This window comes from Penicillium robsamsonii (assembly GCF_028829455.1).
Source record: "Penicillium robsamsonii strain IBT 29466 chromosome Unknown utg000001l_segment0_segment0, whole genome shotgun sequence".
NCBI classification, from domain to species: domain Eukaryota; kingdom Fungi; phylum Ascomycota; class Eurotiomycetes; order Eurotiales; family Aspergillaceae; genus Penicillium; species Penicillium robsamsonii.
The window spans coordinates 3,175,453-3,202,167 of record NW_026643219.1 but is presented as its reverse complement, the minus strand read 5'-3'; the positions used below and the strand labels follow the sequence as shown (position 1 = coordinate 3,202,167).

At 49.3% G+C, this 26,715-nt stretch overlaps 13 protein-coding genes across 13 annotated transcripts; 3 read left to right on the top strand and 10 right to left on the bottom strand.

Moving 5' to 3' along the window:
• Positions 1 to 7: 7 nt before the first annotated feature.
• Positions 8 to 961, bottom strand: N7447_001260 (oxidoreductase, short-chain dehydrogenase/reductase family; the record flags this gene model as incomplete). Its single annotated transcript, XM_057225536.1, has 3 exons — positions 8 to 248; positions 307 to 855; positions 912 to 961. The coding sequence occupies 3 exons, from the start codon at positions 959 to 961 to the stop codon at positions 8 to 10; spliced, it is 840 nt and encodes a 279-aa protein (XP_057089552.1).
• Positions 962 to 1,697: 736 nt separating this feature from the next.
• Positions 1,698 to 3,279, bottom strand: N7447_001259 (aldehyde dehydrogenase family protein; the record flags this gene model as incomplete). The annotated part of the gene is made up of 4 exons (XM_057225535.1): positions 1,698 to 1,811; positions 1,879 to 2,302; positions 2,352 to 2,824; positions 2,878 to 3,279. The coding sequence occupies 4 exons, from the start codon at positions 3,277 to 3,279 to the stop codon at positions 1,698 to 1,700; spliced, it is 1,413 nt and encodes a 470-aa protein (XP_057089551.1).
• A 500-nt stretch (positions 3,280 to 3,779) lies between these two features.
• On the bottom strand, positions 3,780 to 4,368 carry N7447_001258 (type 1 glutamine amidotransferase; the record flags this gene model as incomplete). Its single annotated transcript, XM_057225534.1, has 2 exons — positions 3,780 to 4,057; positions 4,113 to 4,368. The coding sequence occupies 2 exons, from the start codon at positions 4,366 to 4,368 to the stop codon at positions 3,780 to 3,782; spliced, it is 534 nt and encodes a 177-aa protein (XP_057089550.1).
• A 378-nt stretch (positions 4,369 to 4,746) lies between these two features.
• Positions 4,747 to 6,398, top strand: N7447_001257 (glutamine synthetase family protein; the record flags this gene model as incomplete). Its single annotated transcript, XM_057225533.1, has 5 exons — positions 4,747 to 5,167; positions 5,220 to 5,482; positions 5,531 to 5,583; positions 5,641 to 6,318; positions 6,368 to 6,398. 5 exons carry the CDS (start codon positions 4,747 to 4,749, stop codon positions 6,396 to 6,398), a joined length of 1,446 nt encoding a protein of 481 aa, XP_057089549.1.
• A 302-nt stretch (positions 6,399 to 6,700) lies between these two features.
• N7447_001256 (cation efflux family protein family) lies at positions 6,701 to 8,687 on the top strand (the record flags this gene model as incomplete). Its single annotated transcript, XM_057225532.1, has 3 exons — positions 6,701 to 6,811; positions 7,199 to 7,555; positions 7,617 to 8,687. The coding sequence occupies 3 exons, from the start codon at positions 6,701 to 6,703 to the stop codon at positions 8,685 to 8,687; spliced, it is 1,539 nt and encodes a 512-aa protein (XP_057089548.1).
• Positions 8,688 to 9,115: 428 nt separating this feature from the next.
• Positions 9,116 to 10,427, bottom strand: N7447_001255 (CAZyme family GT90; the record flags this gene model as incomplete). Its single annotated transcript, XM_057225531.1, has 2 exons — positions 9,116 to 10,024; positions 10,077 to 10,427. 2 exons carry the CDS (start codon positions 10,425 to 10,427, stop codon positions 9,116 to 9,118), a joined length of 1,260 nt encoding a protein of 419 aa, XP_057089547.1.
• A 205-nt stretch (positions 10,428 to 10,632) lies between these two features.
• N7447_001254 (uncharacterized protein) lies at positions 10,633 to 11,682 on the bottom strand (the record flags this gene model as incomplete). Its single annotated transcript, XM_057225530.1, has 2 exons — positions 10,633 to 11,405; positions 11,475 to 11,682. The coding sequence occupies 2 exons, from the start codon at positions 11,680 to 11,682 to the stop codon at positions 10,633 to 10,635; spliced, it is 981 nt and encodes a 326-aa protein (XP_057089546.1).
• Positions 11,683 to 12,266: 584 nt separating this feature from the next.
• Positions 12,267 to 15,089, bottom strand: sey1 (dynamin-like GTPase SEY1; the record flags this gene model as incomplete). Its single annotated transcript, XM_057225529.1, has 4 exons — positions 12,267 to 12,565; positions 12,619 to 14,363; positions 14,423 to 14,872; positions 14,941 to 15,089. The coding sequence occupies 4 exons, from the start codon at positions 15,087 to 15,089 to the stop codon at positions 12,267 to 12,269; spliced, it is 2,643 nt and encodes an 880-aa protein (XP_057089545.1).
• A 519-nt stretch (positions 15,090 to 15,608) lies between these two features.
• Positions 15,609 to 17,932, bottom strand: N7447_001252 (uncharacterized protein; the record flags this gene model as incomplete). The annotated part of the gene is made up of 3 exons (XM_057225528.1): positions 15,609 to 17,482; positions 17,536 to 17,808; positions 17,863 to 17,932. 3 exons carry the CDS (start codon positions 17,930 to 17,932, stop codon positions 15,609 to 15,611), a joined length of 2,217 nt encoding a protein of 738 aa, XP_057089544.1.
• A 496-nt stretch (positions 17,933 to 18,428) lies between these two features.
• On the bottom strand, positions 18,429 to 19,534 carry N7447_001251 (SGNH/GDSL hydrolase family protein; the record flags this gene model as incomplete). Its single annotated transcript, XM_057225527.1, has 5 exons — positions 18,429 to 18,632; positions 18,682 to 18,937; positions 18,993 to 19,239; positions 19,299 to 19,381; positions 19,437 to 19,534. The coding sequence occupies 5 exons, from the start codon at positions 19,532 to 19,534 to the stop codon at positions 18,429 to 18,431; spliced, it is 888 nt and encodes a 295-aa protein (XP_057089543.1).
• Positions 19,535 to 21,379: 1,845 nt separating this feature from the next.
• N7447_001250 (translation elongation factor Tu) lies at positions 21,380 to 22,953 on the bottom strand (the record flags this gene model as incomplete). Its single annotated transcript, XM_057225526.1, has 5 exons — positions 21,380 to 21,561; positions 21,629 to 22,314; positions 22,375 to 22,637; positions 22,707 to 22,735; positions 22,791 to 22,953. 5 exons carry the CDS (start codon positions 22,951 to 22,953, stop codon positions 21,380 to 21,382), a joined length of 1,323 nt encoding a protein of 440 aa, XP_057089542.1.
• Positions 22,954 to 23,413: 460 nt separating this feature from the next.
• N7447_001249 (putative translation initiation factor IF3) lies at positions 23,414 to 24,103 on the bottom strand (the record flags this gene model as incomplete). The annotated part of the gene is made up of 1 exon (XM_057225525.1): positions 23,414 to 24,103. One exon carries the CDS (start codon positions 24,101 to 24,103, stop codon positions 23,414 to 23,416), a length of 690 nt encoding a protein of 229 aa, XP_057089541.1.
• Positions 24,104 to 24,909: 806 nt separating this feature from the next.
• N7447_001248 (guanosine diphosphatase) lies at positions 24,910 to 26,691 on the top strand (the record flags this gene model as incomplete). The annotated part of the gene is made up of 3 exons (XM_057225524.1): positions 24,910 to 25,174; positions 25,225 to 26,581; positions 26,634 to 26,691. The coding sequence occupies 3 exons, from the start codon at positions 24,910 to 24,912 to the stop codon at positions 26,689 to 26,691; spliced, it is 1,680 nt and encodes a 559-aa protein (XP_057089540.1).
• Between the last annotated feature and the right edge of the window lie 24 nt (positions 26,692 to 26,715).

Here is a 26,715-nt window from a genome sequence, read left to right as displayed (position 1 = left end):
CATCCATTCATGCAGCCAAGTTCTTTGGTGCTTCCGTCGCTGGACCCTCAGGCGTAACATATGCCTTTGTCAACCCACCATCAACGACGAAGTCAGTAGCATTCACGAAGCTGCTCTCGTCGCTCGCAAGGAAGATCACCGCATGGGCCTGTTCAATCGCCTCGCCAAACCGACCGGTAGGGAAATGAACCTCACGACGGAAGCGCTTTTCCTTATCATCACCAAGCCAATCCTGCAACAAGGGTGTGCTATCCAAATGTCAGTTCCATCAAAGCTTTAACCGGGAAAAGGGCAACATCAACATACTTGAGAGGTGCAGGACAAAGCGAGTTGAATCGGAATCCTTCGCGGGCATGGACAATACCCAGCTCCCGGGTCATTGCCAACACAGCACCCTTGCTAGCGGTATACGCCAGCTGCGGCGTCGCAGCCCCGACCAGCGCAACCATACTAGCAGTGTTAATCACGCTAGCGCGCTTCTTTCCATTCCTCCGGAATGCGCGTACAGCATGCTTTGAGCCGTACCACACACCCTTCACATTGATATTCATTGTGCGATCCCAGATATCCTCGGGACACTCTTCCGAATCTCCGTCCTTGGGGTGCATGATTCCAGCATTATTGAAGATGATATCCAGTCCACCCCAGGCATCGATATGAGCGACCGCTGCTTCGACTTGGGACTCATTTGACACGTCGACGACTTTGGTCTCCACCTTTCCGGTGCGGTCTGAGGCGAGCACGACACTGTTCACCTTGGACAGTGCTTTGTTCAGGCCTTCGTCACTAATGTCGGCCATTAGGACGGAGGCGCCTTCGCGGAGCATGAGGATTGTGGTTTCGAGGCCGATGCCTCTGCTTTTGGTTAATTATCTCTATTTGGTTTGCCATAGTTCGATAAAGGTACATACCCAGCTGCACCGGTGACGATGGCATTCTTTCCTTCAAGACGGCCGACCATTTTGATATTGTGTAAATGTGATATGATAGAAGGAGCTAGGGAGAACGGAACAGTGTAAACAGTTTGAGTAGTTGACAAGAATAAATAAACAAGAGTGTGGAGGGTGGACCCTTGGTGAAGGCCTGAATTTATACCATTTCCAATCTCCAAAGTCTACATCGTACAATCCCCATACCGGAGCACCTCCAACCGATATCTAACCCACATGATAAGTTGGACCCGACCACATGACAACGCGCGATATTCCCCCTTTTCCCTTTTCCCTTTTTCAAATTATCTCAATCCACAAAAATGGATAAGTTCAAAGCTCCATCGCGCTCCTACTACCCCGCCAGGACGGTGAGCTCAACGCGTGGGGCATGAGGGGTAGCTGTTAGGTCGATCTTCAACCATTTAGCCGCATGAAGCATTCTCCGATCGTATCGTTGACTGCCGTTGACTATCTTTGTTGGGGTCTCGGGGCTAAGGCAGCGCGGTCCGGGACCGCGCTAATGTGGGGCTATTTGGATGAGCTTCAATATATTGGAGAGTAATGCAAATATCTCCACGGGCTCATCGGTATTGCTTTCTGTCATGAATGATTATGAGCTTGGTGTACTTTTGGTCTTCATAGCTTCGAGTTAATAGGAGGCATGCTCAGATAGTTGAATAGTTGAATAAAACTAACGGTATTGAAATTTCTTGAACTACTCTAGATTATCACGCTACCTAAGCATCTTCAAAGCTGCCTGCGTCCTCATGCCGAGCTATCCTTGATGTGGTAGCTCTTCAGCTTCACAAATCCATCGTATCCCCGTGGGCCAAGAGTGCATCCCAAACCTGATGTCTTCCACCCTGTCCAGGCAAGGTCCTAATGTCCAATATTAGCATTGATGACCCAATAGCACGATGATTTAGAGATTTTCAAAGTGTCTTACCGGGCTTGGATAGTCACAACGGTTAATAAACACCGTACCGGCCTCAATGCGATCAATCAACTCCTCTCCGCGAGTGATATCCTTCGTCCAAACGCTCGCCGTCAGACCATAGTCACTGTCATTCATCAATGCAACAGCTTCATCGTCGCTGGAGACTTTCATAATTGGGATCACTGGACCGAAAGTTTCCTCCTTCATCGTAGCCATGGTATGGTTGACATTGGTCAAAACAACCGGAGAAACAAAGTTCCCTTTTTGGATCTGAGGGTTGCTCGTCACCTCGAAGCTTGGGTTCTGGGGAGTGGAGTTGATAGCTCCTTTAGCAATTGCATCCTTGACATGAGAAGCGATCTTCTCTACGGCCTGCGTTGAGATGACGGGGCCTGTGGTCGTGCTTTGATCTTGCGGATCACCAAGTTTGTACCTAGTTTGCATGTCAGGGGATATTCTCTTTTGAATGTAATCGGCCTTACGATTTCAGTTCTTCCTTCACAGCGCAAACAAAGTCCTCGTAAATGCTTTCATGCACGTACACCCGCTCTATGGAACAGCAGCTCTGTCCAGAATTGAAAACAGCTCCGTCCACGAGCTGCTCTGCGACATGCTTCACATCGACATCTGACCGAACATATGCGGGATCATTTCCACCAAGCTCCAGGTTGACGGGCTTGATGTGTCGGGCTGTTGCCTCCCTGAGTCTAATACCACCCGCTGTTGATCCGGTAAATGAGACGGACTGAATCTCAGGAATCTGTGCCACCTGATCCAAAATATCCAGGTTTCCAATATGAATGACCTGAAGAACCTGAGGTGGAAGTCCTGCCTCAGTAAAGACCTCGAGCAGTCTATTGCCAAATAGCGGGGTCTGCGGCGAGGGGCGCAGGATAACGCTGTTACCAGCAAGAAGTGCCGGGACAAGAGCATTGACGGTAGTCAGGTAAGGATACTATCATATTGATAAGCAAGTCTAGGGATACTTCATTAACAGTGCTCACTCACATTCCAAGCACCCGCAATAAGCACCGGTCCCACGGGAACACGCTTGACCGTTCGCCGGAAGCCGGCTTCTGGCCGACCAGGGAGATCAGACAAGCTCTCTTCGGCAATATCCATCAAGTACTCGGCGCGCAGACGCATAGTGTTGATCTCTGAGGCACAGTACCGGATGGGTCGCCCCATTTGCGAGGTCAGTTCTTTGGCCAGATCATCGCGGCGCTGCTCAATAATGTCCAGTGCTCGTTTCACAATGTCTTTTCGATCCTCCAGAGAGCTTGTTCTGTAGGACTCAAAAGCTTGCTTTGAGGCCGCAGCAACTTTGATAGCTTCATTGAGTGAAGTGCCAGGTTGATCAAAAATGACCTCGTGCGTTGAGGGACAGATGGTACGGATTTGGTTTGACATAGCGTATGTTGTGTATTTGATCTGGGAAAAAAAAGAGTGGAAAGCCGAAAGGTGGGAGAGGTGGACTTTATAGCGCGGAGCCGGCGCGGTTGCAGATATGACAACTCGTGTTTTTTTTCCAATTCCACTTTTATTGTTTGCATCTCAATCTTGTGACAATATAACAATAGCACTTTATTTAATATCTGCTTGAACTACTCGGTCTTCGCGTCCAGTATGAATCTTGCAATTACCTTTGCTATCAACCACCCATCATGAGAATCACCCGCTCGCGATAGACCATCCTTGTACAGTTTATCATCAAATATCCCATTATCGTGTCTGGCTTCGAGCAGGCATGACATTATACCTTCATTATATTCAGGGTGTCCTTGTACCGACAGCACTCGCTTTGGCAAGTAAAGGCCCTGAACTTCACATTTTGGACTTGTAGCGAGATTCGTGTAACCGATTGGAGCATCAAAGACAATATCCCGGTGCATCTGGTGAATGCTCTGTATTCAATCAGAATCTCCCGCAATTTGAGCTTGTTCGGGTGTTTCTTCACTTGCCAGTGTATCCTTTCCAAACAGTGTCTTCCCAGCCTCAGTTAGGGCGAGCTTCTCGGCAGAAACCTCCCATCCAGTTTCGTTTCTCCCAACTTGGGCTCCCAGTGCCCGCGCAAGAATTTGATGTCCGAAGCAAATCCCAACCACGGGCTTCTTGTGTGTCAAAACGGTCTCACGAATGTTGCTTGTGAGATCACAGATCCACTGATCATCAGCCCAGGCATCGTGCTCTATCAAGTGATATCAGTCCCCCACATTCGGCTATTGAAATGAATGGTAACGTACTGCTTCCAGTCAAAAGAACGGCGTCGACTTTCTCTGCATCAAGAAATCGGTTATCATCCACCATGTGGTGTTCACTAAATTCCACCGTGATATCTTTGCACTTTTCGGATGTTTGCAAGTCTTTGAAGCCTTGCCTCAGAAGATCTTGGAATATTGCGAAGTAGTCGCCATACTTTGTGACAATAGGCTGGATAGGCGTATCACACACGAGGATGGCGATATGGATGCGAGTGCAAGTCATTTCGGAGATGTGCATTTCATTAGATTTACAATGAACAATAAACCCATCGGCTTAATATTTGATCTGGGTTTTATCACGAGAATAAGCGCGCTGTCTACAGGTGGACCCGTGGGGTGCGGAACTCCACAGCGCGGAGCGCGGAGCATCTCCGTGAGAGCAATAGCTTCACCGATGACATTGTTTTGAGACATTGCGCGCTACGGTCTAAAGCGCGCGGGATTATTCGTGACCTGAGCTGCGGCGCGGCATTAATGTTGACCACATGTTGGACCCGCAACCTCACAGCCCACTACGCAATTGTATAAAGTCACAGGGGCCGGCGAAATGTCTCTTTCAATTCAAATTGTTGGACTCGGTTAGTCCTGCTGCTTTTGTTGATTGTTTTTTCCCAGGATGACTACGCCTACCATGATCACAGTCGAATCACTCCCCAAACTTCTCGCCGACGACATCAAGGTCAAAGTCGCCGGCATCGACAGCGATGGCGTGCTTCGTGGCAAGGTGATGGCCAAGGAGAAGTTCCTTGGAATTGCAGCAAAGGGATTCGGCTTCAGCTCAGCTCTTTTCGGTTGGGATATGCACGATATGCTATGGACAACCGATGCGCGTGTCGCACCCCCGGAATCAGGCTACGCAGACTTCCTAGCCGTTCCAGATTTGAGCTCGTTCCGCCGTCTGCCATGGGAGGACAATATTCCTTTCTTCCTAGTACGATTCCTTGACGATTCACGCCCGGTTTCAGCCGATGGGAGGAGCATGTTAAGGAGTCTGTGCGATAAGCTTGCGGGAGAGGGGCTTCGTGCTTTAGCTGGAGGTAAGCTACGGGGAAATCTGGCGAGAGGACCTCAAAGGCTGATACCAGGCAGTCGAACTTGAATTTATGAATTTCCAGACTCCGTCCGAAGACGGATACGGCAGTGCAGGCTCCCAGCATCCCAACCTCGCTACTTTCCTAGAAAAAAATGCCCCAAGTGCCCTGAGACCAATTACAGCTGGCATGTTCTGCTATAGCTCAACGAGACCGGTTGCCAACAAGAAGTACTTCTACGATATTTTCAATACCTGCGCACAAATCAACTGCGGCATTGAAGGATGGCACACTGAGGGCGGGCCCGGTGTGTATGAAGCAGTATGGCATCCATCCAAGTCATTTGAACTACCCTGACACTTTGTATAGGCCTTGATGGTTTCTGAGATTAGTGAAATGGCAGACAAAGTGGCAATGTTCAAGTGAGTGCCGCAAGTACCGAAAATCATCCGTCGCCTCCAAAGCTGACAAGTCGACAGACTATTAACCAAATCCCTGGGGGTCGACCACGGCGTTACACCATGCTTTATGGCTAAGCCCATGCAAGGCATGCCGGGCAGCTCCGGGCACATCCACATCTCACTTGCCGACAAGGATGGGAAGAACTTGTTTGCAAGAGAAACACCCGAGGCGAACCCTCAATGGTCAGACATCGCACACCTCTCCGACACAGGACGTCATTTCCTCGCTGGGCTTCTCGAAGCTCTGCCCGATATCATGCCACTGTTTGCGCCGACTGTGAACTCATACAAGCGCCTCGTTGAGAACTACTGGGCACCAGTGCACATCAGCTGGGGACTCGAGGACCGGATTGCCTCAATCCGTCTCATCACGCCACCAGTATGCAAGCCAGGGGCCACGCGTATGGAAATCCGCATTCCTGGAGCGGATCTACATCCCCATTATGCGCTGAGTGTCATCCTTGCAGCGGGCTGGAGGGGTGTACAGAAGAAGCTTGAGATCAAGGTCCCCCCGATGTCTGCGCGTACGCCAGGGGAGCGTCCAGAGCTTCTGCCCAATACTTTGGATAAGGCCTTGGACCGTTTCTCGGCTCCGGGAAGCATTGCACGGGAGATTCTGGGGTCAGAGTTCGTAGATTTCTTCACAGCCACAAGACAGCACGAACTGGGTCTTTGGAGAGAGGTTGTGACTGATTGGTAAGTCGGAAATATTGTGCTTATGGATGCAAGGCTAACTCGGTTATAGGGAGTTCAAGCGATATATTGAAATAGTGTAAATTGTATATTATTGTTGAGCGTTGCGAAGCAAATTGACTTCACATGTTCATCTACGTATGGAAAAATACTACATACAGAGAATCTTCTTACAATTTGATATATATTGTTCTAGTGTACTCTGTATCTTTATCAACCTACGCAAGTGTCTGGAGCCCATGTGGTTAAGCGACTGCACCGATACACTCCGTAAGAACCGTTTCGTTCTCTTCTCTTTTCCTCGTTTCTTATCGTTTGCATTCTCTCCTTTACGGTTTTCTTCAAATTTGGATACTCTTCCCTGTATTATATTGAGAGGATCCTCATGGAAAACCGCCCACTTTCATCTCGAATTCCAGAACGCGGACGAGATTACCTTGAAATGGGAATGCTGGCCTACATTTCGGCCAGATATTCGGGTTGCAAAGGCCTGAAGGTTAGCCTCGATGATATGATTATCAAAGATTGAACGTTGGACACTTGTATTATGAAATTCCCTAACTGGCTGCCAAGTTAATCTAGTTCCTTGATGCAGTTCGTCGTACTTGTGCATGATCCTGCATGTCTTAGGTCTTTATCGAATAAGATTTAAGCCCGAGAACAAACTTTGATACTAACTCGTAACCCTTTTGGTACAAATAATAGCCATGAACCTACTCTCACACATTCAATCTCTTATTTAGTGGCTATAGTTAAGGGGAATGCGCTAAGACTTTTAGGTTTCAGGGTACCTTGAGGCCGCCCACGTGATGATCGGCAGAAACACCGGGGCTCGTCTGGGGGGTTGATACCCCCCAGCCTCAACCTACTGATGTGTACATAGCAACCAATTCATAAAGGCATTCTGTTCGCAAAGCCAGCTCAATGGCTTCGAACCTCCCTCTTCCTCTCCCGCCGCGCACCCCCCACTCCGCCAGCGGATGATGAATATGGCTCCCACGTTAACTCGGGTATCCCTATCGATCGCAATTCCCTATCGCCGCTAAAGGCTTCCTTTCCGAAGGGTATCATGGATGCTGAAAGCAGAGATACTCTGAGCCCAACAAAGTCCTCTTTCAACCTGGCGACCTCACCTGAAGATGCAGAGACACCGATCAAGAATGGCCCTGGCGACACGACCCCTGCGGGGCCATTCAATTTCAACACCACTGTTATGGCGAAGAGCCCAGTAATCAAATCGGTGTGTTGAATCGCGCCGATGACTTGTGATAGCGGTGATACTAACTTATTTCGTGTTTCAGAATATGGGACAACGTCGCGGCCACAAGTACAAACACAGTAGCATATCGCACCAGATCTTCCTTGAGCCTCCTCCTCGCGCGCCCCTAGCCCTTCCGAACTCCCTGCCCATGCCAACACTGAAAGAATGCCGGTCCAGCATGTCGAAAGACCAAAAGACCCGCTTCTGGTGGAGTCTGTGTCATATGTTCATTGCGGCATACACACTCTGGACCGCACATGGGTCTCTTGCCATGACAGCATTGTCGCATCTGATTCTATTTGATTCACTCGGGGCTCTCTTGTGTGTTGCGGTTGATGTGCTGGGCAATTTTGAAGTCTGGAAGCGATCGAGTATCCGCCACCCGTTCGGCCTTGAACGTGCAGAAGTTCTAGCGGGGTTTGCGATGGCTGTACTTCTTTTGTTTATGGGGATGGATCTTATATCCCACAACCTGCAGCATTTCCTCGAGAAGTCTGGTCATGAGCCTCATCGCCCACATGAGCATGATCGGGTTTCTCTAGGTAGCGTGGATGTGACTGCAGTTCTAGCTATTTCGTCGACGCTTGTGTCGGCAATCGGCCTCAAGAACCACGCTCGAATTGGGAAAGCTATGAGATTTGGGTACATTCAGTCCCTTCCTTCGGTTTTAAGCAACCCCTCCCACTTCCTGACCCTCTCCTGCTCAACCCTGCTGCTGCTTTTACCTCTGGTCTCAATCCGGATCTATGATTGGCTCGATAAGCTCCTTTCTGGTACCATTGCCTTCTCGATGTGTTTCCTAGGAACTCGCTTGGTGAAGACTCTAGGCTCCATGCTTCTGATGTCCTACTCCGGCCAAGGAGTTTCTGATGTCATCAAGGATATTGAAGCCGACCCTTCTGTGTTCGGGATTGATGACGCCCGATTCTGGCAGGTCCATTATGGGCTATGTATGGCAAACCTCAAGCTCCGAGTCACCGGTTCAGAGGATAATCTTGCCCGGCTACGGGAAAAGATATCCAGCTTGATTCGCAACAGGCTAGGTGGCGGGTATGGCACCGGAGGTCAAAGATGGGAGGTTTCTTTGCAATTTACGATTGAGCGTGCATGATTTCTTACCTGTTCAGCTATGCATATGTCTTATTCATCCTACAGGATACCCCTGTATACTATGAGCTTTTATTTCATAACCAACACAGATGCTTCTCGGGGATATCTAATGAATGTCCAGTAAGACGTAAGAACCAAAAAAAGCCTCCTTGGTCCAGTTTGCACATTCTCCCACATTTATATTCATAACAAGCAACCGAGTACGGTTTCATTCAAACATGGCTCTCTCGGGGTCTGTTCCAGGGGACGAAAAATGCGCAAATCACAGATATGATCTAGTATAACCCGGCTGGTGTGGATATTTCATTGGATGAGACAAAGATCCTAGGTTCGTTCCCTTAGGACCAAACTAGACCGTAGTCTCATTACTTATCACTATATACTGCTCCTTCTTCCTCTCCTTTTTTCCTATATACGATCTTGTTTCTTTCACCGGGGGTCATACTCCACCTCTCCCATCAACAAGAAACTCTCCACGGAGATGCCTCTCCAATCCTTCTTCCCATCCACCATTTTGAAGAATTCAGGCTCGAAATCAATGATCTTCTTCCACTCCCGCATCAACCGACGCCAGTAGCACACCTCCGCCGCAGGACTGAGATACCTCTCGCGGAAAGTTCGAACACTATTGTCCGCAATTCGTCTAGCCTCATCATCGTGAGACAAAAGATGCTGCATTTGTCCCTCCAAATCTGACCAGTCACGCCTCACCTGGACAAAATTTTGCTCGGGTCCTGAGGACTTCATGAGATGATAATAGTGCTGGATCCACTCCAGCTCGTGCGAGACAACCACACTCCTGCAACTCTGGAGATACTTTAGACGACCAGAGTATGTATTCCCTTCTGTCTGCGCAACATATTGATACTCGCAGTGCTGCGGCATAGTCTTGTAGTCATTTTCCAGACTGGCCTTGTCGTTCCACACAAGTGCCTTCACATCCGCCCAGGACTTGTCTCTCGTTACTTGGATAAGCTTATCCCGGATTGTTGGGCCCATGTTAGGCACTCCGCGCCAGAGCAGCTTGGCCGTTTTATTGCTCCAGGTCAGCCCTTCTTCTTCTTCCGCCCATTCGGCTTTGGCTTGCACTTCGCGTGTAGACCCAGCTTTGGTCTCCGGCCAAGACCAGTATCCAAAATCCGGGATCAACCATATAGACTTGTCTTTTGCGCGACGAGCATACCCCCAAAGGGGCAATTCATCGACCGAGTCGTCTGTATTGAAAACAAATTCAATGTTAGGGAGCGGCTCCGGCGATGAAAGAATCGCTCGGTTTATCGCCGACAGTGTGGCTTTTTCTCGGGACCAAATGGAGCCTTCCTTGTCGATGACATACAACTAGATCACGCCTTAGCACGAGTTGGGTGTACGAAATGGTCATGTTTGTTACCTGCTGATCATATATCATAGCTCGAATATATCCATTTCGGGCTGGGATCGCATCCAGTTCCCTGAGAGATATCGGCCGGGATTTGCGATCGTCCCTGGCGCGATCAAGTTCGGCGTAGAGATCGGGAAATGCCTGGTCACATTGGTCTTGGGTGAGCATCAGGTTATCTCTATCGCGCTGATAATTCCAGGAGCCATCAAATAGATGCTCTCGGTTTGGCTTTTTAGCAGGAAATTTGTCAAGTACTCCATTATGAGTGAGTGGTCGTGGTTCAGGTTGATAGTAAACATAAAGCCCCAGAACTAGGAGGATGCAGGGCAGAAGAGCCAACCGTTTGATTGTGGCCGGCATACCTGGGGGAAGAATAAATTTTAGGTGGCAGAACCCCCTTTAAAGGCCAAGTGTGATCGGACTTGGTCTTAGACCTTGGGGACTCCATTGGGTCGAATTTCGGCATATTTAACATGGCCGAGAATTGCGTTATAATAAATGTGCTTTCAAAGCCAAAAAAAAAAAAAGGGGAAGTGCGTATAAAGAAAGTGCTCAGGAATCTATGCTAGAAAATAGCCATGCAGTTAGGCGGACTAGAAACTCCCCGGGAGCAGTTCAACGGACTACTGGAGATGAAGAAACTCCAACGACCTAAACGCTTGCAGGTGGCAGCCAATTCATCCAGATCAAACATCTCCCCAATAGGAACTCCCCATCCAGCTAGCAAATAATGATGCAAATCAAACTCAGCGTTCAGAGGCGGGTAAACTTCGAAGCTAACAGCATCGGACGCAACGGCCGCAAAATGATTATCCCAGAGAAAGCGCAGCACCCGCTCACTCTGTTCGATTCCAGCATGCTGCGGCGTTCCCTGCTGACTATAAGTTACCCGCTCCTCGGCGGACATCTGCTCCCACGTCCTAGGCAAGCCAACCCGCAAGAAAAAGACATCACCCTTCTGGAAGCTGATGTTGCATTCGCGCGCAATCTCCTGGACCTCATCTAGTGAGATCATCTGCCGACTCAGCGCGTTTACGCTGATGCCTTTCTTCTCCGCGTAGGAGACGTAGTCAATCAGCACGCCACGCCCGGCAATGCCCTTCTTCGCCCAAAATCCAATGCCAATCCGTGACGAGTTCTCATCTAGAATTTCCTCCGAGGTCGTGCCGCCATAGAAAAGACGTCGATCTTGATCTTCGGGTGTCGGTGCTGGCGCATTGTGGTGCCGAAGGCCATCCCACTGGGATGATTGCTGCGGGTTGAAGTGATACTCGTCGTCGAAGGCAACACCCTCGGCGACCCAGTTAACTCGGTGCTCAAATGGCTTGCGGCCGAACCCTGGTTTTCTCGAGTGAGTCTTGTGGTTTTTTTTTATAGTTTATCGACAGTCAGGTGCCCTTGTTTTACCTGGTGGGCTCAGATTCTCCATATTCCAGTTTAAGCATACCCGCTCGCCGGTCTGGATTTGTGTTCGCGCGGCTTGGGCAACTAACTCGGGCGTTAGAAGGCGGAGCATTCCCAGCCCTTCCTCTTCTGACCCTGCGGTCCCAGGCCAGAAGCGACGCTTGTCGGGGAGATCATCGAATGTCTCTGGGAGATTGGGAATGCCAGACATCTTTCGGGACTTTCCAGTGCTAAGAAAAACACAAGCTATGTGACTACGTGGTTAATATAGCAAAAGCGCCTGGAATAGATGACTATACCCCTCACCTCGGAGGAAGTCCGGTGCCTTTGACGTATGACCCCCGTAATGAGGGTCAATTGGTCGAATCTAACAAAAATCCTCAATGTGTTTGGTGTGAACTTGTTCAATGTCCAATGTTCGAGGATTAGGTTGGGATTCTTTGGATATCACAACAGACCCGGTCACATCTTACCTACATTACCGTGACTGTTCATAAGTTTTAACACCCCCTATAATCCCATACATATACTGCCTATAAAATGGGCTAGTGGACCCTATCACTTCCTCGGTATACCCTTCGGTCGTTCCTTCCCTATCCTAATGAGGTAATTGTAATCTTTTCTCTTTCAGGAAGGCGCGGTGTCTCCACCTGCGAGTATCAATGGAGTCGGGACCAAAGCCGGAGGTTCTGTTGTTGGTGAGATTGTAGTCAAAAGTTCATGTTGTACTGCATATAGAAGCTACAGAAAGTAAAGTACAGTGTACAGGATCACCAGAAGAGCAAGTAAACAAAGTTACATGTCATCCAGGTCGTCATTAGCGTTCGAGCCACCCTTCTGCATATCCGACATTTCATACTCTTCCTTTCGGTCTGAAGATCCAGCTCGCTCCCCAGCCGACATAGCAATCGCCTGACGACCAGTGTCGGAGGATTCGAGGAACTCGCGCAGGCGGCGCTTGCCTTCTACCAGAGCTTGCTGGGAGGCGGCCTCGGTCATCTTCAGTATGGGACCCCACAAGTTGAGGTGATAGGTGATGTATGCGCCAATGGCACACACAAAGAGCAGGATAAAGTAAGCCGGGTTGCGTAGGACTGAGTATATGTCAGTAATTGCGAAAATGAAGCATTCATCCATAGAAACTTACCAGCCCAGATTTCGTTCCAGCCTAGAGCCAGCAACAAACCGTAGAAATACAAGGGGACCTGTGTCATACCGCCGATGGCACTCCGCTTGGCCTCGACGTAGACACCGTCCGCGGTCTTCTTAAATCGTATAGTGAGCTCTTGGCGCTTCGTATCGCTAAGAATGGTCGTCTCTTCTTCCAAACTCTTGCCCTCGTGTTCGTCCACACCCCCGATGGGGGCCAGATCCTCCTCGTCCGCAGATGTCGCGGTGCTTGGAGTGTGTCCAATCCATCGGTCAAGCGGGGGTGGGCCACCCGTCCTTTCCAGGCGGAAACGAGACAGAAGGGGAATCAGCGTCAAGGTGGATTCGCGAGCACGGGTGTAAATGCCCTCGATGTCATCAGTTGGGCGCCAGATGCGTGGCACACCAGCTTCGTCATAGCGGAACTTGTCCTCAAAGTTCTCCCGAAGCTTGAGGAGCAAGTTGCCCTCAATCATCTCCTCTTCAATCTTGGCGCGGAGAACACCCCAAGATTTACGGCGCAGTCGCCAAAGGCCAACATCGACTTCATCAATGCTAGCATCGAAGCTGCTCGCACGGTCCGTGAATCTCCGCTCTGCGTCAAGAACGGTATCTTCAAACAAGTTCCAGATCCGATCCCAGAAGTCCTTTTCGGCAGGCTTCTCCCCGTTCTCAGGGGCACCACTGCCAGCTCTTCCGGACCCGAGGGCATTGAACTCGAGGCCCACAGATTCACCCAGGCGAGATTGAACCCACCGCTCAACGCGGGTGGCCAGCCGTCTCATTTCATCACGGCGTAGTCGGGCACTGACCTCGGCCAATTCTTTCTTATACAAAGATAGCTCCTGAGTGTAGTTGCTCCAGGAAGCCCCATCCACCAACGTGGAGCGGGCGACCTCCTCGAACTTCTCCAATGAAGACTGAGCCTCCTTGCTGACAATTTCGGCGAAGTCGTAGCTACCGCCCTTCTTCTGGCCATCCTTCACGGCAGCAGTGACCGAATCACTGAAGTCGCGAATTCCAGACTTGTGAGCTGCAGATAGCTGGCCGTGGAAGAGCGCCTTAAGGCGTGTATCGACCTTGCCCTGGAGCTCGGCGCTTTTCCGTTGGTAAACACCCTTGTGGTATCGGCTGGCTTCCGTCTCAAAGCTCTTTAGGGTCTTGACGCGCGCAGCACGCATAGCAACGCCAAGTCCCCCTAGAACCTCAGGTGCACCGAGACGCACTGATTCGGCCTGCTTATCTTCAAATGCGACAATCGCCTCATCGAAGCCGATCATTACCTCGCGCAAGATTTCGTCACAACGGAATTGCGCAAGCAACTCCTGCTGTGTAGGCAAATCCAAGTCCTTATTGTTTACAATTTGATCCCAAATGCCCTCCGCATAATGTGAGAATCCATCGGCTGGGATACGGCGATGGTACTCAGGTAGGAAGACTCCTCCTTCGGAGAACTCGCCCTTGAGCGCATCCCTCTTTGGGTCTCGGTGACCTTCACGGAAACGCAGGCCAAGCTTCTTTGCCTCTGTCACAAACTGGTCAGGCTGATAACCCTTGTGCGGCAGTCCATAGAATTGGAAATCAAAGTAGTCGTGAATCGTCGACTTCTCCAGGCCCGCAGGTTTCGATATAGTGTCCCAGAGACGTGAGAGGTCTTCCAATAGTGTCTTCTGCAGGTTCTTGAGTGGTGTGTTACCGATGAAATCACGAATGACGAAAAATAGGAGGGACCGGTGGGTAGTACTGTAGAGAGATTAGCACCCAAAGCGCATAGATAATGGGACGATCACAAGGATACATACTGTTTATCCTTTAGGAACAGCTGCAAGTTAACTTCGAACACGGTCTTCAACAACCCCATGTTGGCTCCTTGATACAACCCCACCTGGTGTTCCCAGATGTTGACAATGAGGACCTCACTCGTCGCAAGCGCAAAGAGCGCACTCTTGCGCTCGAAGTCCTGATCCTCGCCTCTCTCGCGACCGTCAGTTCCCTCCACATCCATCACCAAGATGTTATCAGCCATGCGCTCCGCCGCGCCAGGTTCGCCCTGCTTCTTGTTGTTCGACAGCCAGATACCCTTTGTCGTTTGCCTTCTTTCCAGCTCCGACATCACCGAGAACTCGGTTCCGAACAGGTGATTGAGCAGTGTGGACTTTCCGGTGGATTGCGAACCAAACACGGAGATGAGATGGTAGTTGAAACCAGCCGATGTGACATTCTCAAGGGACAAATATTTGGACAGGTTGGGACTATAGCGATGCGATCAGCTTCGAAGCCTTATAATTAGATGAACCATAAGAGAGGGAGGTTGCCGTACTTGAACTCCTTATTCTCATCAATTACCTGCACGCCGTGCTCGTAGGAGGCAGCATCGCCTTTGGCGCCGATCGAAGCAAAGTGGCCATTTGAGAGAATCGGCGGCGCAGTTGGACTCCTTTCCAAGCCCGAGGGGCGTCGTTCAGTCATGTTTATCTTCCCTTGCTCTGTGTATGTTGGGGGAGGGGGGGGTGTTGTGGCAACGAGTTGAAAGAGCAAAGATATACTGGGATCTCAAGGACCATGCAACTAGAAAAAGCAACAGACTAATCAAATGGGAAAATGGGAAGAATTCAGGGATCACACGGTCGTTTCACGGGTTCATTGAGATGATCAAGTCCCGAGGTCGATGCTGGGGAAAACAGTCTTACATAAACCCCTTTATCCCCGATAACGTCACTTTTTAGACCACTCTGGACTTAGTTTCTTGTTTTTATTTTTTAATCTATTCTACATTTTGTCAACAGCATATTAAGATGTTATTTAATAATATTGACACTACAGGAAACCAACACTACTTGGCCATTTGGATCAAACCGGTATTGGCCAACATATCCAGCCCCTGATCATGCAATCAGCTGATAGAATGATATATATATTGCCAACTGTTCTAATTTACAGCATGTACAGATTTGAGATAACGAAGTAAAGCCACAAGGGTATCTAAATTCATGATGGTGGCATACCATCTGACCAGTTTAGATCCCAGCCCTGATCAAGTCCGAGGTCAACACTGCGGTTTGGCCACATATACTGCCCAAAATCATCGAACAGTACACTAAACGCGTTGAACTCCAGGCCAGCATGCGAGTTTATCATTGTTTCACTCCTCGAAAGCCATGACTCGTCTGGATATCCAGGCGCCACCGTGGGTGTGATGGAAGCACCATTCAAGGCGTCAGTGTTGGTACCTGCTGCGCCTTCAAGGTCAGACATCGGCGTAGTATAGAGTTGACTAGGACATTGCACCGAGGCAGAAGCCTCCGTTCCCGTTGTGCCTGATACTATCGATTCTTGCTCCTTGCTTTTGGAGCGACCCTTGAAGAATTTACTTCCTGCACTGACCGTAATGGTACCAAAATAGGGCACTGTAATTTTGCAGCTCGATACGGAGGACCAATCGTGCTTGAGATCTCTGGTGTCGTAGATGGCGCCGAGGATGTTCGCAGACTCGGCAGCAACTGAGCCTCCTAGCTCTGTTGCCGCCAGATGAAGGGTCTCGACGACCTTCTTTACCATATCCCAGTCTCGTTCATCTTGCTCTTTACTGTAATTTGGACTTTCATCGGAATAGCCTTGCAGGTGTATTATCAAAAGAAGACATAGCGTGAAGGCCATAAAATCGATCATTTTGCACAAAGAGGGCTTGGTGGTGGATCGAAGGACCTTGTATAGAATGAGTCCTTCTCTTGCAGATTGAATCGCGATCGTGTGGCAGGGAAGGAACTGAGGTTCATGGGGGGATTGCAACATCAATGGGAGATGGAGAAGAGCACGCAGTACCTTGAGCATGAATTGCAACGGGACCCTCTCACTGTAGTGTTCCCGTTTCTCGTGTTGACAACGCTCTGCGGCTTGGAAGTGACTTGGCATAGATTTCCAAGAATCCTGCAGCTCTTGGTCTAATCGTAAAGTTGCTGCGAGAGTCATCTTGGATGGGTCTTGGGTTCGGTCAACCATATGTCCTGTGATAATGCCAATGCGCAACAGGTATTCCTCGGGGGCTGATAAGTTGGACTTGAGACGTTGCTCTGCCTGCGGCAAAAAGAATTGATCTGTGATACCATAAGGTAGGCCAAGAATCAAGCTTAGGAGTCGATCCGATGTTGCCAGGAAACACCAGATTTTCAAGCGCCTTTCATATAAAGAATCGCCTGGTCTTGGAACATTAGTGGACAGATGCATTCCAGCCAGGTGGGCAAACTCGATTGCCCGACGAATGACTAGCCAAGCTTTCCGGAGCCGGCCATCAGTCATGTGAACCTTTTGGAGCAACATATGACATTCTATACCGGGCAAGGTAGCCGCGAAGTCATCATCACGGACAATTAAACGGTCCACGGTCTCAGTGCATTTCTCATAGAACTTTTGCGGCTCAAATGGTACGGTTAAAGCACCAAAGTCAAACTCAGACGGGGCATGAATCGCAGTGATACAGAGGCACATGAGCGCCTTAGCGACTTCAGCGGGGGCCACTAGAGTATCGCGACAATGTTCATTAAAAACGAGTCGGTCGGCATGTCGGTCGAACATATCTGGGAAATGATCGTGCCACACAGCCCAATGGAAGGACCCGTTTATGATATTATTCATATCCTCTGCGGGAGGAAGGAGAGACATGAGTTCTGCGCGTACCGCTTTGGCCTTTGGCGACATGTCCTGGACACCGGCGAATTTATCATTATTCGACGAGTCCTTTTCGCGGCTCACGATATAGTTATCAAATAGCTGTAGTACTGGCGCATTGCAAATCTGGTCACTAGACGGGCCTAGTTCATCAGTCTCGGTAGGCAGTGGCCTTGAATGAGCTTGTACACCGTCCGCTGCATAATGTCAGTCACGCAACTTCAATCCACGAGCGTCCGGATATACCAACATTGACTTGACCCATGGTGCTCAAAAGGCGGAATACGAGAATCTTGCTGGTCTAGTCGTTTGGTCAACCCCTCGACAAGGTTCTCCAGGTGCACGACTCGCTCGCGGAGACTATATGGCTGTTCGCCTAGTTGGGAGTTCCGCTGGTAGCCTGATAATGGAGGGGTAATAACCGTATGTTCTTGATCAACACATTTCATGCCTCTGGACCAACACTCATTACAAACTGTCGGGCGGTTGGGATGAAATGTGCATCGAATCTTGCGTCGCCGACCTATAATTGAACGTTATTAGCGCAGGCATATCAAATCTACTATTTGACACATACATTCTGTGCAACTTCTGGTGCCCTTTCTCATCCTCTTTCGCGCCGGTCCTTGGTCTGTCCAGTTTTCCATCTTAGCCCGTACAGCGAAAATACAAGGATAGGAGTGTATGTCCACTGATGTGCCTTGAGAGGAGTTGATCAGATCAGTACCTGCAGGTTATGCAGCTGTCGTGAGAGTTGATCAGATCAGTAACTGCAGGTTGTGCAGCATCTTGTGGCGAGGGATTTGGAATCTCGCGAGTAAGACAGACAAAGGGATGCAACAGTTCCAAAAAGTCAAGCTAATCCTGGAGCTTAAACAAATCCTACGTAATCTCAAAAGAACAAAAAAGGAGTGCACAGTTGTTTGGCCCTCATAGATATGTTCGTCCGTCAACTTCGGCCGAAGTGGTGCGATATTTAGTCCGGGCCAATCAGATGCAATACGCTTTTTCCGTTAAGTCCGTCTAGAGTACGGATTTAACATCTATAAGACTGTGTTGAGGATTTCTCACAATGCAATTTATTCTATCTCCTTTTCGATATCCCTTTGTAATCCACATATATCCATCTCGATACACCTCAGTCTACCAAGCACCAAGAGGCTGCAAGTACTGTATCATATCTGCTGCCTGTAGTTTATGATAGTTCTGCCCGGGGTGATAATGATTCCACCAAATACAGGAGGTGCCATTCTCGTTGAAACAAGTGGCATTGGGGAATCCGTATGTCTGAGGATCGTCCAGGATCTTCGGCATAAAGGACCAGGTATCGTAAAGAACGATAGTAGTCTACGATCAAGTTAGTTGTGTGAAAACAATGCAGGAGCTCAAAACGTACGTCAGTATGGCTTGACTTGAAGTCATTGATCATTGTTTGAAGGCCATTATTGTAGGCCTTCACCCACGTAGCGTATGTTTTGACGGCTTCCGGTCCCTCTTTGATGATCATCGGACTCCGATCTGTAGGCGGGACATTGAGGAAAAGGAACTTCCGTCCCCCAGATAGGTATATTCTCTCAACGAGATGTTGGTACTGGGCCATTAATCTCGGCACAAGTACACTAGGCTGGGTGTTTTGATGACCCCAACCGATACTACAAAGTTATAACGTTAGAACATAGCCGGCAACGAGATCTCAAGGCGCAATACTCATTGATTCCAATCCAGAACCCGAACACCGCATTCTCAGAAGACCACGGTGCAGATACAGGCTTCTTGCTATATGCTAGCTCGAAGTCGCAGACTTGCGTTGTCACGTCCTTGACCTTGGTATCCACAATAGAGTTGTCGATTGTCGCTCCTCCAACGGCGAAGTTGTAGCTGAGTACCGGCGAGGCATTGTATAGAGTGGTTAGGTATCCAACCCAATTGGTACCACCGCTCGTTGTACCGGTCCCTGTTTAGCCTCATGAGTATCTTGATTCAATCCTACTTGTTCGGGTGAATGACACTCACCCAGCGTCGGGTTTCCCATCGGGTTTGTCGCAGATGGCTGTGTGCCATCCACAATGAACTCAGTCTGGGTGTAGGAATCTCCGCTGTGGAGGTCATTAAGCTTCTCTCCGATCGATTTAGGTAAAAAGGATATCTTACAATGTAAAAAAATAAGTTGGTGCATCTTGAGCTTGCAATGGTGTTGTAGCCGCTGGCCCACTGCCGGCCACAGATCCAAGATCATCTCGATGCTTCATGGTGGTATAGAATATTGCCGCAATCTTCGAATAAAATAACAAAAGTTGCAGGAAAGCCCGCTACACATGCGCCCATGGCTTTTCCATTTATATATTGTGCTAGGATTTGTTTCCTTTTATCCGGTATCGTTTGTGGAGCTCTTCCTAGTATATTTAATATAATCACACTTAGGTTACATTTTTCCATTTCTCCGGATTGATTTACGAGGTGAGGCTACTAGCAATGAAAACGCGAATGAACATGAACTGTGTAAGCGAACGCAGTACGATAGCGTATCAGTAGGCTGATATGAACTATGATCTAGAAGGCCTAATGATAAATAGTTAACTACAGGTGGAACTAACTTAACCAATGAGAGATGGATCTAGACACCCCCGACGCTTAACACGCACCCCGAAAAATCTACTATATGGAAAGTTCCAGTTCAAGGATGCAAGTCTTGGTTTGATAAAGTATCCATAGCTTGGCTGTTGGGTATATTTCAAGGTAAAGGCAGGCCCTGATGTTTGTAGATATGCTTGATGTGTGGAGTATACTTAGTTCTACCCCCGCACTTCGTATCGGAGGAGAGAAGTCCGACGGAGCAAATACTAGTGTGGTGCTGATTAAGGCATAGGTAAATATATTTGTACAACAGTATTTTATTATAACTTAGCATTTTATCCGGGGCGAATTTTGGAGTCATTCTTCAACATATAGCTAGGCGCTACAGGCCAAGGTGCCACAGCGTACATCAGCACTATAATTGTCGTGCTGCACCCTAGGCGCACTTTCCAAGGCTTAGCTCTGTATAGTGTCGACACTAGCCAGTGAGTCGAATTGGATCACTGTTAGAAAAGAGAGTTGAATAGCGGAAGACCCCATGTCCGCGCGCTAAGCTATCTATAAGTCCGAGCCGAGCCCCCTCGGCGAATCCCACCTTTCAGTTTCTTTTCGAAGTATGTAGACTGTGGCACATTGTTTTCCAAAGGGCAAGCATCGCGACATTCCTGCTTTAATATATTGCCTTGCATATTGAACTAGTACTTTTCGAGGCTGTCTAATGGCACCTGAAAATGGCTGTTCAGTACGAAGCACATAGTTGTGCTATCTTGTGCTGTAGATACATATGCAACAGAGCTCAACCCGTTTACACCACCATATGATTTAGAAGCAATATACTACAAAGAGCCCTGGAGGCCGGTAAGGCCTAATGAGCCAGTGGGCACCGAAAGATTTCAAGGTTGAAAAAGGGAAGTGGTGAAGGCCTATTACAATGGTTGATTATGCCTGACTACGCCCAGATTATTGAGAATTTGCAGCGTACATGTGTGTATTGTTAAACGATAAGGAGATCAGGCATTGGGCATTGGGCAAAACATTAGTCAGTCAAAAGGACCGGTATAGCGTTCTTCGGTACCAACAGGACGGACGGATTGTGATTACTACGATAGCGTAGGAAGATACGCCAGTCAAGTGTTCATATCACTCATTTAAGCATGTACATAGCTTCTAGATTCGTTCTGATGATAGAATAGACCAAATGAGGGTCGAGTAGTGGAATATCGTACATTGACTTGAACATGGACTAAAATTATATATGAGCCTAGGAAGAATTTGATCTGAATACATTTTCACGGGAGTGGAGAAATGAAAGAAAATCCGACTACATCTCCAAGACAGTAGAGGTACATGAACAAGATTCAAGCGAAAACTCCGGTTTACCCCCGGATCCCTCGTGCTGATCAATGATTCCCGCGCTGTGGAATAAAAGGTGCCAAAACAAACAAGATGTTAAAGAAAAGGGGTTCATAATACAAGGGTCAGACACTTCGCCTGTCTGACCATGGGTGTGAGCGGGTCATTTACTCGACGACACGGGTAATCAGACCAGTGGCGACGGTGCGGCCACCCTCACGGATGTTGAAGCGCTGACCGGGCTCGGCAGCAACGGGGTGGTGGGTCTTGAGGACCATCTCAACGTTGTCACCGGGCTGGACACGTCTGCCCATATCGCCATCGGGGAAGCTAAGATCACCAGCCTCATCTAGAGCATAGTTAGTATCCCTTGTCTCGACATGATATTGAATTAGATCGGCGGAAATTGAACTTACCAGCAGTACGGATGTAGACTTGGGGGCGGTAGTTGGCACCGAAACCAGTACGGCGACCACCCTCAGCCTCGGTCAAAACGTACATGGACACGAGGAACTTATTGTTGGCCTTGGTGCTGTTAGGGGCAGCAACGACCATGCCACGGCGGATGTCCTCACGGCGGACACCACGGAGCAGGAGACCGGAGTTATCACCGGCACGGGACTCGTCACAGGACTTCTTGAAGGTCTCAATGTCGGTAACCTTGGTCTTGATGGGGTTGCCGGAGTCGGTAGCACCGACAATTTCAACCTCAGTATCCTTCTTCAGGAGACCACGCTCCACACGGCCAGAGACGACAGTACCACGGCCGGGAATAGAGAACACTTCCTCAACAGACATGAGGAAAGGCTTATCCATATCACGCTCGGGGGTAGGGATCCATGTGTCGACAGCCTTCATGAGCTTCTCAATTTGCTCAGTACCAATATCGGGGCGGCGGTCCTCCAGGGCGCAGAGAGCAGAGCCGAAGACAATAGGAGTCTCCTCACCCTCGAATCCGTAAGAGGAGAGCAGCTCACGCATCTCGAGCTCGACAAGCTCAAGCATCTCAGGGTCCTCAACAGCGTCGACCTTGTTAACGAACACAACAATCTTCTGCACACCAACCTGACGGGCAAGCAGCAAGTGCTCACGGGTCTGGGGCCTATTGCGTGATTTGCGTCAGCACATTCTTCAAACTAATTTTCTAGACTGGGGGTCGTACATCTGACCGTCGGAGGCAGCAACGACGACAATGGCACCATCCATGTTGGCGGCACCAGTAATCATGTTCTTAATGTAATCGGCGTGACCGGGGCAGTCGACGTGGGCGTAGTGACGGTCCTCAGTTGCGAACTCAATGTGGGCAGTCGAGATGGTGATACCACGCTTGCGCTCCTCAGGGGCCTTGTCAATGGAGGCATAGTCGAGGAAGTTGGCGAGACCCTTGGAGGCCTGGTACTTGGTGATGGCGGCAGTCAGGGTAGTCTATGGGCGTACGGGTTAAAATCGATATTCGGATGGCGGAAACATCGGAACAAGTCGCGAATAGCTTACCTTGCCGTGATCAACGTGACCAATGGTACCTGGAAAATAAACTTTAGCATGGAGACGAATGATGCGCCAGCGATAGGGTCTTACCAATGTTCACATGGGGCTTGTTACGCTCGAAAGCAGTAGCCAATCCACGGCCGGCCACCTTGTTGCTGAAGACATGGTGGACAGGGTTGACGGTAGTCGGACGCAGCAGGGAGGACCGGCTGGTGCGCGCCAGGAGGTTCAATGAACGGGAGATGGTCGACATCTTGGTTCAATCGAAACAAAAACGATGGAACAAGAACAAAAAGGAAAGATTAAATAGATGGAGTAAGGATGGGAGAGAAGAAGCCCAGATCAACACCAAATTTTTTAGTAAGATGGCTTCCGGGATGGATGGATCCTCAGGGCGGGCTTAGTCATCAACCAATCACGGGCCTCGAATTGCGGACTGTTGAACATAAGAGACAAAACCTCAACGTATAGTTAGTTATATGGATGTTTCTTGATGACCAGTGGTATTGTCTCAATTTGGAGGGCCTCAACAACCCAAGCTCTCCAGGGTTACTTCCAAGATATATAGGAATGACATCAGGTATCATGGTGTACGGATCCAACAAGTTCATATCCTTTCATATTCTTCACAGTGATAACAAACAGCTTTATACAACTGAGGCCATGTTGTACAGTTCAATGCCATATAATATACATGTGACCAGTCTTCTCCGCTAGTTCATCTTTTGTGCAGTAATCTTGAGCTGCTTTCCCGGTTCTCCCTCCATTGCCTTGGTCTGAGTTCCACCGGCCTCTCTGATTGTGTCCAACACACTCTGCATCACCTGTTTGATCTCATCAACTGTGGGGTTGCGCTTGCGCTTTTTGGTGGTCAATAGGATTTCCACCCTGCGGCCTTTCTCCAAAAAGGTCGAGAGTTGCTTCAGGCGATGCGACAGGTCATGGGGATCGATTGCCCAGTTCAGCTCAATTTGTTTGAATGTAACCTTGGTCTCGCGAGCTGACTTTGCTTTGGCCTTTTCACGTGCTCGCACTTCTTTCTTATTGTAGACCTTGCAAACTGGCGGGTTGTCATAGTTCCCTTCTTGCACCTGGAGCAGAAAGTAGTCGGCATGGTCAAAGCTTTCAAGGACATCCTCTAGTCTGGTCGGAGGGTCAAGGTCGCCTTCATCGTTCACAACCTGGACAAATGGCGCACGGATAGCTTCGTTTATCGGGGGCTTTTCGACGGGTGGTCGATATTCTCGAGCCTCTAGGCAGCGAGAGTGTTGAAAAAATCGAAACTGGGGGGCATTCTGAACAAGCCTGAATGGAAGAATGCCAACTCTGGAGCTGCGAACGGATGTAGTGAATATCTGACGTAGGGCCTGGGCGGATGATAGGAGACCGCGTGTGTGGTTCATGTTGTCGGGCGGTAGCGGGAAATACAGAAGGGGCCGTATAAGGATGGCGACCTCACCAGGGAAGAGAAATATAATGATTTGCAACGATAAAACACGGAGGGAATTAAACTGAACAGTCGATGAGCCGCTAATACGGGGAAGTCAAATACGCTGAATGCAAACATAACAAACATTTGTCAACCGCTGGCCCCGGGACTACCTACATACCAAGTCTAGATGCTTCCGGCCAATTCATAATGGCTATGTACTTATCAAGTAGTCTAGAATTACTGCACAGCAAGGGCATCCGGTAAATAGTCTAAGTCGGTTATCTCAATACATGGAGAATGGACGTTTCTCCCTCAGTTTGGGAGTCGGAATATACTGCGCAGGTGGCAATAGATCCATCAATTATGTACTACGCGCTAACAATGCAAGTTGCACTCTCTGTACTATGCAGGAAGGTAGAAGGTGAGTTTTAATAGAAGAGAAATATGTTTTGATCTTATATCATACATTCCTAGGGTATGTAGATCTTGGAAGTTATCCCTCGAGGTTTGTATTATGTACATCATGCATGCATTCAACGCCACATCTGCGCCACAACCTTGAAACCCTGAATCTCCTTTCTCTCCTGACAATTTCCCTTTTACACCCAACCACTTTTTTTCTTACAAGACCGGCTTGGTGTTTTTGGAGGACATCGGGATCAATGGTTGCTTAGCTGTTTCTTTCTTACTCTTAACCCCACACGATCGTTCAACCATTCTTGCGCCAGCGACAAACGCCACCTGTCATCGCACCTTTATAATTCGACAACTGCTCGAATGTCGACTGGAGTCGACAATCAAAACCATAACAGCAAACCATACTACATAGATTCGGCCAGCCGTCACCGCTCCATCTCCCGCAGCGACGGATCTGCTTTCTCGCAGTTTATTGAAAACAATCAAATCTCCGAAAAACAACCCGTCAACATGGCACAGACCCAGAGATCGCGTTACTTGAAGACGGGGGCAATCATTGCCTTTATCTTTATGGTCTTGGTGTGGCTCTCCCCGTCCCAGCCAAGTACTTCGAGTCTTACCAACGGTCGGTATCCCCCTCGCGCGCTACTGTTCGCAGAACTGATTATTTGGCAGAGCAACCACCTTCAAGCGGTGGCGCGTCCACTTCGAGATGCACCAAGCCATTTGATTCGTCCAAACCTCTTATCCAGTATGCTCTTATGATCGATGCCGGGAGCACTGGGTCTCGCATTCATGTGTACCGATTCAACAACTGCGGCTCTACCCCAGAACTTGAGAACGAGGTGTTCGAACAAACGAAGAAGAAGGAGGGAGGCTCCGGTCTCAGCTCTTTTAGAGAGGATGCTGAGGGTGCAGCCCTGAGTCTGGACCCTCTTATGGATGTCGCTGTGAAGTCAGTTCCTGAGGAGTACAGATCGTGCTCTCCGGTTGCCGTCAAGGCCACGGCCGGACTTCGTCTTCTTGGTCCTGAAATGAGCGACAAAATTTTGGAAGCCGTAAGACACCGCCTGGAGACCGCCTACCCCTTCCCTGTTGTATCCAGGGAGAAGGGCGGTGTCCAGATCATGGATGGTTCGGACGAAGGTGTTTACGCTTGGATTACGACGAACTACTTGTTGGGCAAGATCGGTGGCCCGGATGAGACTCCCACGGCCGCTATCTTTGATCTGGGTGGCGGTTCCACTCAGATTGTCTTCCAGCCTACCTTCGAGCAGAGCAAGGCTGGTGGTATGCCGGAGCACCTCGCCGCCGGTGACCACAAGTATGACCTTAACTTCGGTGGACGCCAATTCGAGCTATACCAGCACTCTCATCTAGGATATGGTCTCATGTCTGCCCGCGAGGCCATGAACACCATTGTCGTGGAGGCGATGCTAGCTCAGAGCCCCAAGGACCTGACCTGGGTTGATCAGCCCATCTCTAATCCCTGCATTGGCCCTGGAATGAAGAAGGCAGTTACACTCAAATTCCCCGCTGACCATCCCCTGGGACCTAAAGTCGAAGTGACCATGGTCGGCCCGAAGGACAAGTCCATGGCCGCCCAGTGCCGTGGTATCGCCGAGAAGATTCTGAAGAAGAGCGGCGAGTGCAAGCTTGCACCCTGCTCCTTCAACGGCGTGCACCAGCCCTCGCTCTCGAAGACTTTCGCTCGAGAGGACGTGTACATCTTCTCTTATTTCTTCGACCGCACGGCTCCTCTTGGCATGCCGGAATCCTTCACCTTGGATGAACTCAACCAGCTGACCTCCACCGTTTGTGCTGGTGAGAGTGAATGGAAGGGCTTTGAGGCCGTTAAGTTCGAGGGTGAGGACAATGCGCTCGTGCAACTTCGAGATCGTCCGGATTGGTGTATGGACCTCAGCTTCATGATGGGTCTGCTGCACACCGGTTACGAGATGCCCTTGTCCCGCGAGGTCAAGATCGCCAAGAAGATCAAGAACAACGAGCTAGGCTGGTGTCTTGGTGCGAGGTTAGTTCAATCCTTCCCTTTTCTTTCTAATCAGCATACTGACCTGCTACAGCTTGCCTCTTCTGAGCCAGGAATCTGGCTGGACTTGCCGCATCAAGGAAGTGGTCTAAATAACAACACGGCGAAACGCAAAA